Source organism: Cyprinodon tularosa, unplaced genomic scaffold, assembly GCF_016077235.1.
Source record: "Cyprinodon tularosa strain WSP-4 unplaced genomic scaffold, ASM1607723v1 ctg168, whole genome shotgun sequence".
NCBI classification, from domain to species: Eukaryota; Metazoa; Chordata; class Actinopteri; order Cyprinodontiformes; family Cyprinodontidae; genus Cyprinodon; species Cyprinodon tularosa.
This window is the reverse complement of record NW_024038513.1, coordinates 656968-670000: the sequence shown is the minus strand read 5'-3', so window position 1 is coordinate 670000 and position 13033 is coordinate 656968. Positions and strand designations below refer to the sequence as shown.

The following is a 13033-nucleotide window of genomic DNA, read 5'->3' as shown; positions in this document are numbered from 1 at the left end:
AAAAAAGGATTTTTGGGTTTAAAGGGTTCCCTTTAGGAACGCCCCCCCTGTTCCACCTCCTTTTTTAACCCAGAAGAGGCCGAGTTCAAACGCTTGATCTTTAGTACCCCGTCCCGGGTTTTTTTACTTGGTTCCCGGGTTTTGCATGGCTCCTTCCTCAAACTCTCTCGCCACTTTATTCCTAACGTCGGGAGAAAACGTTCCCCTTCCTGAAACTGGCTTTGGGCTTTGACAAAGGGTCCTAGTTTTGGGTTTCTTCCCAAAAGGTTGGCTTTTATCTGGGCTGAAAGACTGGGGCTTTTTTTGGGGTTTAACTAGGGAAATCGGGCTTTTATCGGCAATCCACCAGAATACCATCCCCCCTACAACTTTTAAATCCTCGTGAACTTGGTCTCTGGTTTTTTCGTGGGTTTTTCTTTTTTAAAATTTTTTCTCTTTTGGTTGTGTTTTTTTTTTCCCTTTTGGTTTTTTAATGTCTTTTTCCTCAATAAGATAAGGGCAAGGTAGTAAGACATTTCCATGAAGGATTCCCCTTCCCCCCCCTTCACCATCCCAAAGGTTTTCCAAAACCACATAAACTGGCTGTCTTTTTCCCTCTTTTTTCTTTTAAACATGGGGTTTTTTTTTTTTCCCCGTAAGCACGTATTTTTTTCCCGGTCCCCTCCCCCTTTCCCGATGGTTTTGGACAAGAAAAAGTGGTCGCCAGGTTGAAGGGCTGAGCTCCAGGCTTTTCTATTGTAATACTTTTTGGGCCTCCTTACTTCGCTTTTCTCATGTTTGCTTGTGCAATGCTGTAAGCTTCCTTTCATTGACCTTTGGGCCCTTTGCTGCATATCCCTTTTTGGGGACTGGAAATGATTTTGCTCCTTTTTTGGGAAAAAATAAGTTTTATTTGGGAGGATTTTGGGTTTTTTTTCCCCAAAAAACAGAAAGAAAGGGGAAAAAACCCGTTTGATTCATGCACTTAGAGTTATATAAAGTACCCCACTTTGTTCAAGTATCTTTCCAGTTAGGTTTCTGCGTTTCTTCCAGGTTTCTGAGGGATGCTTTAAAAAAAGTTTCCCGTTTTAAAAAAAGTTCACTGGGGTTTGACTGAGGGTGATAAGGTTTTTTTCCCCCTTTAATTTTTGGTTTTCCCACTGTAAACTTTTCAAATTTTCCCGAACAACTTTATTCTCGAAATTCCCCCCCCCTATCATGGGTTTTTGAGCAGGGAAACCAATCGTAAAAAAAAGGTTTCCCAAAAATTTTGCGTGGGACTGTTTTTTCCAGATTTGTTAAAGGGGTTGCATAAGCCTGTGCAAACTTATAAAATGAAACCACTATTACAAAATTAAATCTACCCCCCACCCTTACTTCTCCCCTAGATGCAGATAAACGATTGAAAATTTGTTTTAAAAGGTGCCGAGGTTTTTAATTTGTTTTTAGTTGGGGGTTTTAATTTTTTTTTTGGGGGGTTTGGGGTTTTTTTTGTTTTTAAAAAAACGGCAGACTCCCTTTTTTACATTTAAATTTTTAACTTCCCTTCCCCGGGATTTTTTCGGCCCCAAAAAAAACCCCCCTCTCAGGCCAATGAGATCATTTTTTCCGAAACCCCAAAAAAACCCCTTTTTTTCATGGAGTTGGGTGATAAATCGTGCTTTGAGTTTTTGCAGGAACTAAAAAATTTGGGTTTCTGGTTTTTTTTCTTTTTTCGTAAAACTCCATTTTGTTCCCCTGTAAAGAAAAGAGGCCAAATTTTCTCAAAAGTCGTTTAAAATTCAGTTTGGCTCTTTCACTTTTTCCCCCGTATTTTTAAATTTTTCCCCCATTTTTTCTGCTTTAAAATTTTATTTCCCTTTTAATTTTCTTTATCTTCTTGTTTTTAAACAATTTGAATGTCTTTGATTGCTATTGGGTCAACTGGGGATTTACATGGAACAGTTTTGTTGTGACAGTACAAACCCATTCACGAACAGGGTGAAATCCAGTCAGTATCACCACCCCTTTATTTTGCTCTGAGTCCTTGTTGCAAAAGGGTGTTATGGGCAAACAGCTTTACATTCCTTTTGGTTTCATGCTGACATTATTTTTGTCCATTTCCCCCCAGGTTTTCGGAGATAAAAATCAGCATCTCGGTTACTTTTAAAAACCCGGTCGAACCCTTTAAGGGGTTAAAACGGAAATCACTAATTCTGAACCCCCCGATGTCCTACGGCATTCATTTAGCACTTTTCAAACACATATGTCAAGGGGTTTTTTGGCACTGTACATGTGAATGTGGAGCATGGAAAAGGGTTTTAAACTCGAAACCCCTCAGTGGGCAGGCCCCACTTCAAAGCTAAAAACTCAAGCTTCCCTGAATGAAGGGTTTTTAGTTTTTTCTCAGCTGGAGTGAGTGTACGGGGCCAAAGCCTATTACTCTTTAAAAACCCCCTCCCCCGCCTTTTTATAAAGGGCAGCCCCCCAAAACCTTCCTCTGACCATCCACCTGCAACACAAAAAAGGTTTTTTTTAAGGCGGATAGGCCATTACTGGTGGATCTGATAAAGCGTCTACAAGTCTTTCAAGTGCCCTCCTGCTGTAATGTTGTCCATGTCCACTGACTGAGATGGTGGCAACTGTGAAGAACCTTTCTTTGAGGATTTGTTCTTTATCTTTGGATATGACAACAGATCATACAGTGTTTTGCTATCCTTGAGAAGTCGGCTATGAATAATCTGTAGTAGCCTAAAAAACCTACAAGGGATCTTACTTCCCTGACTGTTTTAGGACATGACTTTTTCAAAGATTGTACAGCTTCTACTTCTTTTGGATTCATCCGGTATCCATCTTTTGAAACGACACGGCCAACATAACACACTTCTCTTTTAAAAAAATCACATTTGTTTGCTCTGAGTTTGATTCCACATTCTTTTTGTCTTTGTAAAACTTTTCTCACATTTTCCACATGCTGGTCAAAATCTTTGCTAAAAACTAAAACATCATCGAGGTAGGGCACACATACACTATATTGCCAAAAGTATTTGCTCACCCATCCAAATTATTGGAATCAGGTGTTCCAATCACTTCCATGGCCACAGGTGTATAAATTCAAGCACCTAGGCATGCAGACTGTTTTTACAAACATTTGTGAAAGAATGGGTCGCTCTCAGGAGCTCAGTGAATTCCAGCGTGGAACTGTGATAGGATGCCACCTGTGCAACAAATCCAGTCGTGAAATTTCCTCGCTCCTAAATATTCCACAGTCAACTGTCAGCTGTATTATAAGAAAATGGAAGTGTTTGGGAACGACAGCAACTCAGCCACGAAGTGGTAGGCCACGTAAACTGACGGAGCGGGGTCAGCGGATGCTGACGCGCATAGTGCGAAGAGGTCGCCAACTTTCTGCAGAGTCAATCACTACAGACCTCCAAACTTCATGTGGCCTTCAGATTAGCTCAAGAACAGTGCGCAGAGAGCTTCATGGAATGGGTTTCCATGGTCGAGCAGCTGCATCCAAGCCATACATCACCAAGTGCAATGCAAAGCGTCGGATGCGGTGGTGTAAAGCACGCCGCCACTGGACTCTAGAGCAGTGGAGACGCGTTCTCTGGAGTGACGAATCGCGCTTCTCCATCTGGCAATCTGATGGACGGGTCTGGGTTCGGCGGTTGCCAGGAGAACGGTACTTGTCTGACTGCATTGTGCCAAGTGTAAAGTTTGGTGGAGGGGGGATTATGGTGTGAGGTTGTTTTTCAGGAGCTGGGCTTGGCCCCTTAGTTCCAGTGAAAGGAACTCTGAATGCTTCAGCATACCAAGACATTTTGGACAATTCCATGCTCCCAACTTTGTGGGAACAGTTTGGAGCTGGCCCCTTCCTCTTCCAACATGACTGTGCACCAGTGCACAAAGCAAGGTCCATAAAGACATGGATGACAGAGTCTGGTGTGGATGAACTTGACTGGCCTGCACAGAGTCCTGACCTCAACCCGATAGAACACCTTTGGGATGAATTAGAGCGGAGACTGAGAGCCAGGCCTTCTCGTCCAACATCAGTGTGCGACCTCACAAATGCGCTTCTGGAAGAATGGTCAAAAATTCCCATAAACACACTCCTAAACCTTGTGGACAGCCTTCCCAGAAGAGTTGAAGCTGTTCTAGCTGCAAAGGGTGGACCGACGTCATATTGAACCCTATGGATTAGGAACGGGATGTCACTTAAGCTCATATGTGAGTCAAGGCAGGTGAGCAAATACTTTTGGCAATATAGTGTATCTCATCCCTGAGATCTCCAAGACAACCCTCCATATACCTCTGAAAGGCAGCTGGGGCATTTGTTAGACCGAAGGGTATCCTCAGCCATTCATAAAGTCCCCATGGTGAGATGAAGGCAGTGCATGCTCGGCTCTCTGGACTAACAAAGCCTTGGTGGTAAGCTTTTCCTTGGTCTAGCACTGTAAACCAGGAATTTCCACCCAGATTTTCCAAAATTTCCTGAACTCTTGGAATGGGGTGTCTGTCGGGGGTGTGTCTTTTCATTTAATTGTCTGTAGTCCACACAAAGTCGGATGGTAGAGTCTTTTTTCCTCACAATTACGATTGGTGATGAGTAAGATGAAGTTGACTCCTGTATCCACCCCTTACTGAGTAGATCTTGAATGTGCTTTTTCACTTCCTGATACAAATGACGAGGGATTGAATTATATGTTTTTGTCACTGGAATGCTGTCTTTGAGATGTATTTTCATCTGCAGATCAGGTATGCATCCTGTATCCCACTCATTTTGTGCAAAAACCTCACTTTCCTCTCTTAGCATTTTTCTCACTATTTCTTGCTGTTCCGCTGTTAAGTGTGAAACATCCACTGGTGGATCCCATGTTTGTTTCTCAGTTTTTCCTTCATTTTCTGGTGTCATTTTCATGTCTTTGGTGTGCACATGTCCAATTTCATTTTGTGGCCTTTTTGTGATTTCTTTTACATCTTGTATGTTATCCACTGGAAATAGCGAACCAATTATTGTCCTGTTTTGTAGTCTGATATTGTTGTCTGTGTTGTTTTCGACTACAACTGAAATTGTGGCTCCCTCATTAGCTGGTATGTGCATTAGCTGCTGCTGTATTTGTAATCCTTCTGGCCATGGTGTGCTTTCATTTGGTTCCAAAACTGCATATTGTCCCTTTAGCACATTTTTCTTGAATTTTCCACAGATTACTTTGAACATTTGACGTTTTGGGATAATAAAATCTTGTCTCCCTAGCCTTACTGTTTGATTCTCCGAAATAGATTTCTCTTTACTTAACACAGAGAACACTGCTTTTGCTTTTTTGTGTCCTACATCTAATGCTGACCCAAGGCTGTGCAAAAACTTGTTGGGGAGAGTCCTATCTGTTGATATGTTGGACTTTGCAAGTTCTTCTATGACATTGAAACCCACTATTGGCTTGGCGATTGGCTGAGAGCTTACAAGAAATGGTACTAACAGTTCACTGTCTCTGTTTTCTGTAAGGCTAAACTCAACTCCTACCCAACCCTCATAAGGTATCTCAGTCCCATTTGCTGCAGAAAGATCTAACATACCTTCCTCAAGAAGTTCACTCACTGATCGAACGTCGGCGTCTGGTAGATGTTCTTTTTTCCAATTTAGATCCACAATTGACACTTGTGATCCGGTGTCCCAAAGAGCTGTGACTGGAACTCCTCCAATGTTGCACTGGACAAGGTTTCTGCGTCCTATTAGTTTTGCTGTCTTCTCCTGTTTTTTTGACAAAGACACGTCATTTTGTGGAACAACACTGTCAATAACATTCGCAATGTGTACCTCAATTTTATTGACATTAACTGTTGAGTCTTTCTTTTTTCGACAACCAACAGCCCAATGTTCACTGCTTCCACATTTAAAACAGTGTGTACATTTTCCTTCTGGGTTTGACTGTTCACATTGACGACATTTTCTGGGGCTCTTTCTGGTAGCACTTGAATAATATGGTTTACTTCTTATGTTTTTGTCTTCAGTTTTCACTTTTGCCTGAGTCAAATTAGCAACTTGTGTTGAAAGATTTTGGATAGCCTCACAAATAACCTTGTTATTAGCTTCCAGCTTTTCCACAATTGGGTTTGGCTTTTCTGTCTGGTTTTTGCTTTTTCTTTGAGCTTCCAGTATTTTCATTTTTGCAGTTATCCTCTTCCTGAACTGAAGCCACTTTGATGCTCTTTTGTCTGGTTGAAAGTTTATTCCTTCTTTCGAGTTCAACACTGTAGGCAGCGCTCATTTTCTCAAGCAGCACTTCATCACTAACAGTAGCGTCCTGCAGGTACTGTTTAATGTCCACTCTTACAGCATCATCTTGTAATCCAGTCAGAATAGTTTGCAAAAACTGTGTCTGCACGAGCTCAGGGTTGTATTTAAGTCCAGCTTTGGCTCTATTAGAAGCAGTCAACACTTTTTGTCTAAGGTCCATGGTGCGTATGAGAAACTGAACAGGAGTTTCTCTGGGATCTTGTACTGCACGTGTCAAAGCATGATAGAGTTCTGTTGCATCTTTCTCTATGAAGTGTGTCCTAAGCACTTGCCTAAGAGAGCTCAAGGATAATTCTGACCAACTCTCTAGATAACTTTTTAATTTCACATCAGGTGCAATGGCTTGGATCACTGCTTCAACAATCTCTCCCTCATCGTATCCTTTTTTTAGTCCTCTTTCCATTTGTCTTTCAAGACTAGTGAAGTTTAGTTTATCTTTTTGTCCCACATCACCAATTTGTCCAATAATCCGAAAATCCTTTCTGTATATTGGATGCAAATTTACTTGGTCTTTGACTTGTGATGACTCTCTTTCAGAACTTGGAGAGCTGCTTGATATATGCGGTGGTAGAACTAAAGGTGTAGTACCGATTTCTACCAGCAGAGGTTGCTCAGCGACCACTTGTTGCTCAGCAGTGGTGCGCTCCGCCGCAGCAGCCGGCACGGCACTCATAGCAGCTTTCTTACTGATGTCTTCTATCAAATCATTAGTGGTCAATAACACGGAGAATCCATTGTCCTCTAAAGACGTGACATCCTCACTTTCCAAGTGAATAAGTATTTTTCTTCTTATTAACCGACATGATTTCACCTCTTCACTCAGCTGCAAGCCTAGTGCTTCACCTAGGGCATTTAGCTCATCCAGTGACAGAGTAACCAGTTTTGTCTCAATATCGGCAAAAAGAGATTCCCACTCACTGTCCATGATGCCTTGTTTTTTTCTTTTAAGGATTCACAGCTTGGAAACACTCATGTCCGTTTCTTCATTGGTTGTTGTCTTGATTTTTAGCTGTAGATGTTGTCGGGCTAGCTACATAGCCACTTAGCATAGCCACTTAGCATAGCCACTAGCCCGTCCGTGTTGCTCCGCCGAAAAGTAGTTCCTCTTCAAAAAAAAAAATTTACTTCTCATTTCAGAAGAAAAAATGATGCGGGGACCGGGCGGAAACACAAAATTTATGTTGCACCCTTAAAAGAACTAAGAAAAGCACATAGTTTTTCCCTTTTGTGACAACTTTATTAAACTAAATCCACGGTTCAAGCATACAGCATAATTTTGTTTTTTTCCTCCTTTTTAACATTACAAGTCAGACTTTTTTCTTCCCTTGCCGTGTCTTTTGGGGTATTTTAATTCAGAAATTTGAAATTTTTTTTAAAAGAAAAGTTTGTGCAATATTTTGTATTTTAAACCAAAAGAATTTTACTAACTAAAAAAGAACAAATAAATGCGCCCAATATGTATTTTAACTTTTTTTGTTTTCACTATTCTTTTCTGGGCTCTACAGTGGTGGAGAATGGGGGGTGGATGGGGAGGATGGTTGGTGGTGTGGTGGGGTTGGGGTTTGGTTTGGAAAGAAAGGATGGATGGGTGGATGGTGGATGGTGGTGGGGGGAAAGGGGGATGGTGGATGGGGGGTGAAAGGGTGGATATTTGGTGGATATGGTGTTTGGTAAGGATGGATGGATGGGGGGGGGGGGGGATGGGGGGGGGGGGGGGGGAGGGGGGGGGAAGTGTGGTTTTGGTTTGGTGGGATATGGGGTTTTTGGATTAAGGTTTTGGAAAGGTTTTTGGAGATGATATATTGGGTGGATATATGGATATTATATATGGATTTTTTATAATTTATATATATGTTTTTATATTTATGGATGGTGATGGTTGGATGATGGATATTATTTATGGGAAAAAAAGATGGTTTTATGGATATGAATGGATGGGGAAAAAAGAATGAAAGGGATAAAAATGGAGGGGGGATGGATGATGGATATATGAAATTGCGAGCGTAGTTATTAATGGATGGTCTGGTGGGAATAAGGATGATATAATCATATGGTATGGACCAATGAATAAAGGAAAGAATAATTAAGTCTATGGATGAATAAATGTTGCCAATATGAATTTACCAATGGTTCCAAAATTATTTAAATTGGATGGTTGGATGAATGGGGTGGAAAGATGGATGGGATGGATTGAATGGTTTAATGAATGGATGGATGATGGATGGATGGGAATGTTGGATGAATGGATGGATGGAGGATGGATGGGAATGGATGGATTTAATGGATGGATGGATGGATGGATGGTGATGGATGATGGATGGATGTTGGTGAAGGATGGGGGGATGGATGGAGGGATGGATGGAGAATGGAAAGGATGGATGAATGGATGGATGGATGGATGGATGGGTGGATGTTGATGGGAAAGGATGGATGGATGGATGGTGGATGGTTGGGTGGAAAGGGATGGGTGGATGGATGGATGGATGGATGGGGTGGATGGATGGATGGATTTTGGGTGAATGGATGGATGGTTGGTGGATGAAAGGGATGGATGGATGGATGGATGTTGGATGGGAGGATGGAGGGATGGATGGATGGGTGATGGATGGAAATGGATGGATGGGATGGATGGATGATGGAAAGTGAATGGTAATGGATGGATGGATGATGGATGGATGGATGGATGTTGGATGAAATGGATGGGATGGATGGATTTGGGTGGAATGGATGGATACGAAATGAATGAATGATGGATGAATAAATAGTAATGGAAAAAGGATGGGAAAAAGGATGGTGGTTTTGGATGTATGGATTGGATTGGATGGATGATGGATGGGATGATGGATGGATGGATAATGAATGATAATGATGGATGGAATTTGGATGGATGGATATATAAAGGAATTTGGGTGGATGGATGGGTTAATGGTTTGGGAAAGGATGGATGGATGGCATGATGGATTATAATAATATGGTGATGTTGGATAGGATGGTTGATATGGATGTTGGTTAATGTAGGTTGGATATGGTTGGATGAATGGATATTATGGATGGATGGATGGATGGATTGGATTGAAAGGATGGATGTTGTATGAATGATGGATGGAATTTTTGGATGGAGGGTTTGGGTTTTGGGGGTGGATGGATGGATGGATGAATGGATGATGGAATTGGATTGGGTATGGATGATATGGATGGATGGGAATGATATGGATGATAATGGATGGATGGATGTTGATATAATGGTTGGATTGGATGGATGGAGGAAAAGATTTAATGGGATGGATTGGATTTTGGGTGGTATGGATGATGGATGGATGGATAATGGATGATGGATGGATGTTGGATGAATGGATGGATGGTGATTTTTGGATGGATGGATGGATGAAAGGATGGGATGGAATGGAGGATTGGATTTGGATTATTTTGATGATGAGATTTGGGTTTGGGTGGATGATTGGATTGGATGGATGATGGATTTATGGATGGGTTGGATGAATGGATGGATGGATGGATTGGATGGAATGATTATGGATTGATGGGAATGGATGGATGGAAAGGATTTGGGTGTTGGATTGGATGGATGGATTTGGATTGGATGGATGGATGGATAGTTGATATGATGATGTGGATTTAAATGGATGGTATGGATGGATGGATTTGGAATGGTTTGGGTTAGGATGATGGAAGGAGAGAAAGGATGGAATTTATGGATGATGGATGGATGGATGGATGGATGGATGAACTGGTTCCATCCTCCTTCAAATCTTCTAACTCTGATCTTTTTTACATTCATATTTCTGCTGATTTCTGCTGATGAAAAATAGATGTAAGATTCTGGAAGGTTTCCTGCTAAGCCTCCTCTAACACATGATGTGAAGATAAAATCAGATTCTCTGGAGTCTGACCTGCTTTCAGGGAAGACATGGTTCCTCCTCACACTCGAAGATCCTCCTGCGGCGAAGTTTCACATCGTTTCACATGTTGGGAAAACAGCCGAGAGGCAAGAAGCTGCAGGAGAGGTCCGAGGAGGTGGGAAGCTCTGAAGATCCGCAAACTGCTGTAGATCCTGGCGCTCCTGCTGATCCAGGAGCTTCTGCTTTTTGCCAAGGTTGGCGCTGCAGTTTGAAGTGGAGGTGGGAGGTATGAGAGGAAAACAGTGACATGAGGAGGAGGAGGGGGAGGAGGAGGAGGAGAAGGAGGAGGATCCTGAATGAAGAAGTAAAATTAGTCCTGATTAAATTCCAGCTGATGTTATTTCTTCTGTTTTTTTTGTTCTTGTTTTATTTTTAGATCCTCCGAGCTGCAGACGTCCTCATCTGTCTCCTTCTATTGGATTCGTGTCCCACGTCTGGACGGATCAGCTGACATCTTTCCAACAGGAGGTAAAGAAGATTTAAGTTGAGGTTTAGCTCCTTTAATCTGAATGAAAGTTGGTCAGATGATCCAAACCCACCTTAAAAACCACCAATAAAACTGCTGTTCATCTTATCATCCAGTTTCCATGAAAAGAACTTTGAATCTATTGTTTCCAGAACCTTTGCAGAATCTTCAGCCTCGTTTGATCGTCGCTGGTCCTACAGGAGCTGGATGAAACCTGCAGGGTATCTTCAGCAGATGATCTACTGCCGGTTCCACAGCTGTTCTGATTGAATCAGTTAAATTTCTGTCCTCCATCAACAAGGCTGCTCTGAAAACAGAAGATTGTAAATTTCCCAGGATCAGCAGGTGGTTTGGATCCGCTGTGAGGAACCAGATCAAGTCCTGAAAAAACAACAACTCTGCTCTGCCGTCCACGTGGAACTTAAAGGATGTCACATCAGAAGAGGTTCAGAGATGTTTGTTCCCCTCACTGATGGATGTTGGAAACATCTTTGAGGTTAACATCTCAGATCTTTCCACTTCAGAACACCGTTGTTCCATCAATGGCTCCTCTAAAGGTCTCTAGTGGTCTCAGAAGATCTTTAAAGCTCTTATGAGGTTTCAGGAGGACTCACTAGGTCTATAACTGTCTCTTATCAGCTTGGATGATCTCAGGTGGTCTCAGAATGTCTGTGGTGGTCCCAGGAGGTCTTTGATGTATCCTCTGCTCTCAGTAGATCTATGGAAGTGTCTGATTGTCTATGAATGTCTATTATAGTCTCTGGGGGTCTTTGCAGAGGGTCTCTGGTGGTCCTAGTCAGTCTCGAGTGGTCTCTGTTGGTCCTTTCAGAGGGTCTCTTAAGGTCTCTCATGGTCTCAGATTGTCTCAGGGTATCTCCCAGGATTTTAGGGGGTCTCTGATGGATTCTCTGCTCTCAGTAGATCTATGGAAGTGTCTGATTGTCTAAGAATGTCCATTATAGTCTCTGGCGGTCTTTGCAGAAGGTCTCTGGTGGTCTTGGTCGGTCTCCAGTGGTCTCAGAAAGTCTGGTGTTCTCTGGTGGTCCTTTCAGAGGGTCTCTTAAGGTCTCTCATGGTCTCAGATCGTCTCGGGGTATCTCCTAGGATCTTAGGGGGGTCTCTGATGGATTCTCTGGGGGTATTTAATGGTCCTGCGGAGCGTAATGTCAGAAATATGCTGGATCCAGTCAGAACGAACTCTAAATAAAGGGAATCGTGAAGAAAACAACCAGGATCTACAGTGAGAACAACAACAAAAAAGTAGAACTCTGTGGTTCTGCTCCGTTCTGCCACCACTGATGAGGACACCATTCACCCCTCATACAGAGATAGCTGTTATCTCCTGTTGCTAGGCAACAAACTGGTTTCTGCTCCAACTTTAAAGACATGTAAGAGCTGCTCCAGTTTCTAAACTCGGGTTGCAGCTGCCACAGCGCCACTGTGTGTCAGCCTGAAGGAGGAGCAGCAGGCTTTATGGGTCCCTGGTTCTGCAGAAAAATGGTCTGAGGTGATGTTCTTCACCAGGAACCAGAGTGGATCCTGATCCTGACCACCGCTGCTCACCCATCTGAGGTCTGAGCAGAGTCTGTGACATCTGAAGCTTTAGTAAACTAAAAATAAAGATCAAATAATCAAATCATGATCAAAAGCTTTCTGTGTTCTCTTAAAAGTGTCTGATGGTTTCAAAGAGGCTTCAATCCAACATCTGGATGAGGAGGAGCAGGTTTGGCTCCATCATGTCTGCGAGCAGAAAGAATCTGCTGGAAGTGAGCCTGATCTCAGGCCTGAGCTGCTTCCATCCTCCACATGACTCTCTAAAACCAGCAGAGTAAAGAAAGCAGGGCAGGTTGATTCTTCCAAGAAAACTCAGTCTGCTTTCTTACCTCATTCATTTGTTGTTAGGCTGCCACCTGGTGATGAACCATAGCAACTCGCTGTGATTGTTTAAAAAACTTTGTTATAATAAAGTTTAATTACAAACCAAAAAAAAAGAAAAAAAGAGTTGTAGCTACGAGGACATGTAAGATGGCCCTAACATCTTTATAAAACAATTCAAAACAAAAATGAAAAGAAAATTGGACCAGATGTTTATGCAGCATTCTATAAATAATTCTATTATAGATATATGACTAAAAATAGCACATCTACATCAATAAATCAGGCATAATGAAACATTAAAAACATGTTTATGTTTGGGAGGAAGAATAAAATACAGATTTATTTATAAAACGTCTTTCCATTATGGTTATGTTCATTAGTACTTTACTGATTGTAACTCTAGTTATGTGTGACAGTTGAAGTTAAAGTGAACTGTTCTATATCGAAGATCTAAAAGTTTCTATTGCTCCGATTTTCCAAAGATCAAGAGGTTAATTATCTTAAAATGTGCCT

The 13033-nt window shown here is 42.0% G+C and overlaps 1 protein-coding gene across 1 annotated transcript in view; it reads right to left on the bottom strand.

Moving 5' to 3' along the window:
- kcnv1 (potassium voltage-gated channel modifier subfamily V member 1) overlaps window positions 1-10789 on the bottom strand; it is a 40109-nt gene extending 29320 nt beyond the window's left edge. The window contains exon 1 of the mRNA XM_038281155.1: window positions 10168-10789. Coding sequence (XP_038137083.1) covers window positions 10168-10186 — 19 coding nt within the window. The 5' untranslated portion in view covers window positions 10187-10789. The remainder of the gene's footprint in view (window positions 1-10167) is intronic.
- Window positions 10790-13033: the final 2244 nt, after the last annotated feature.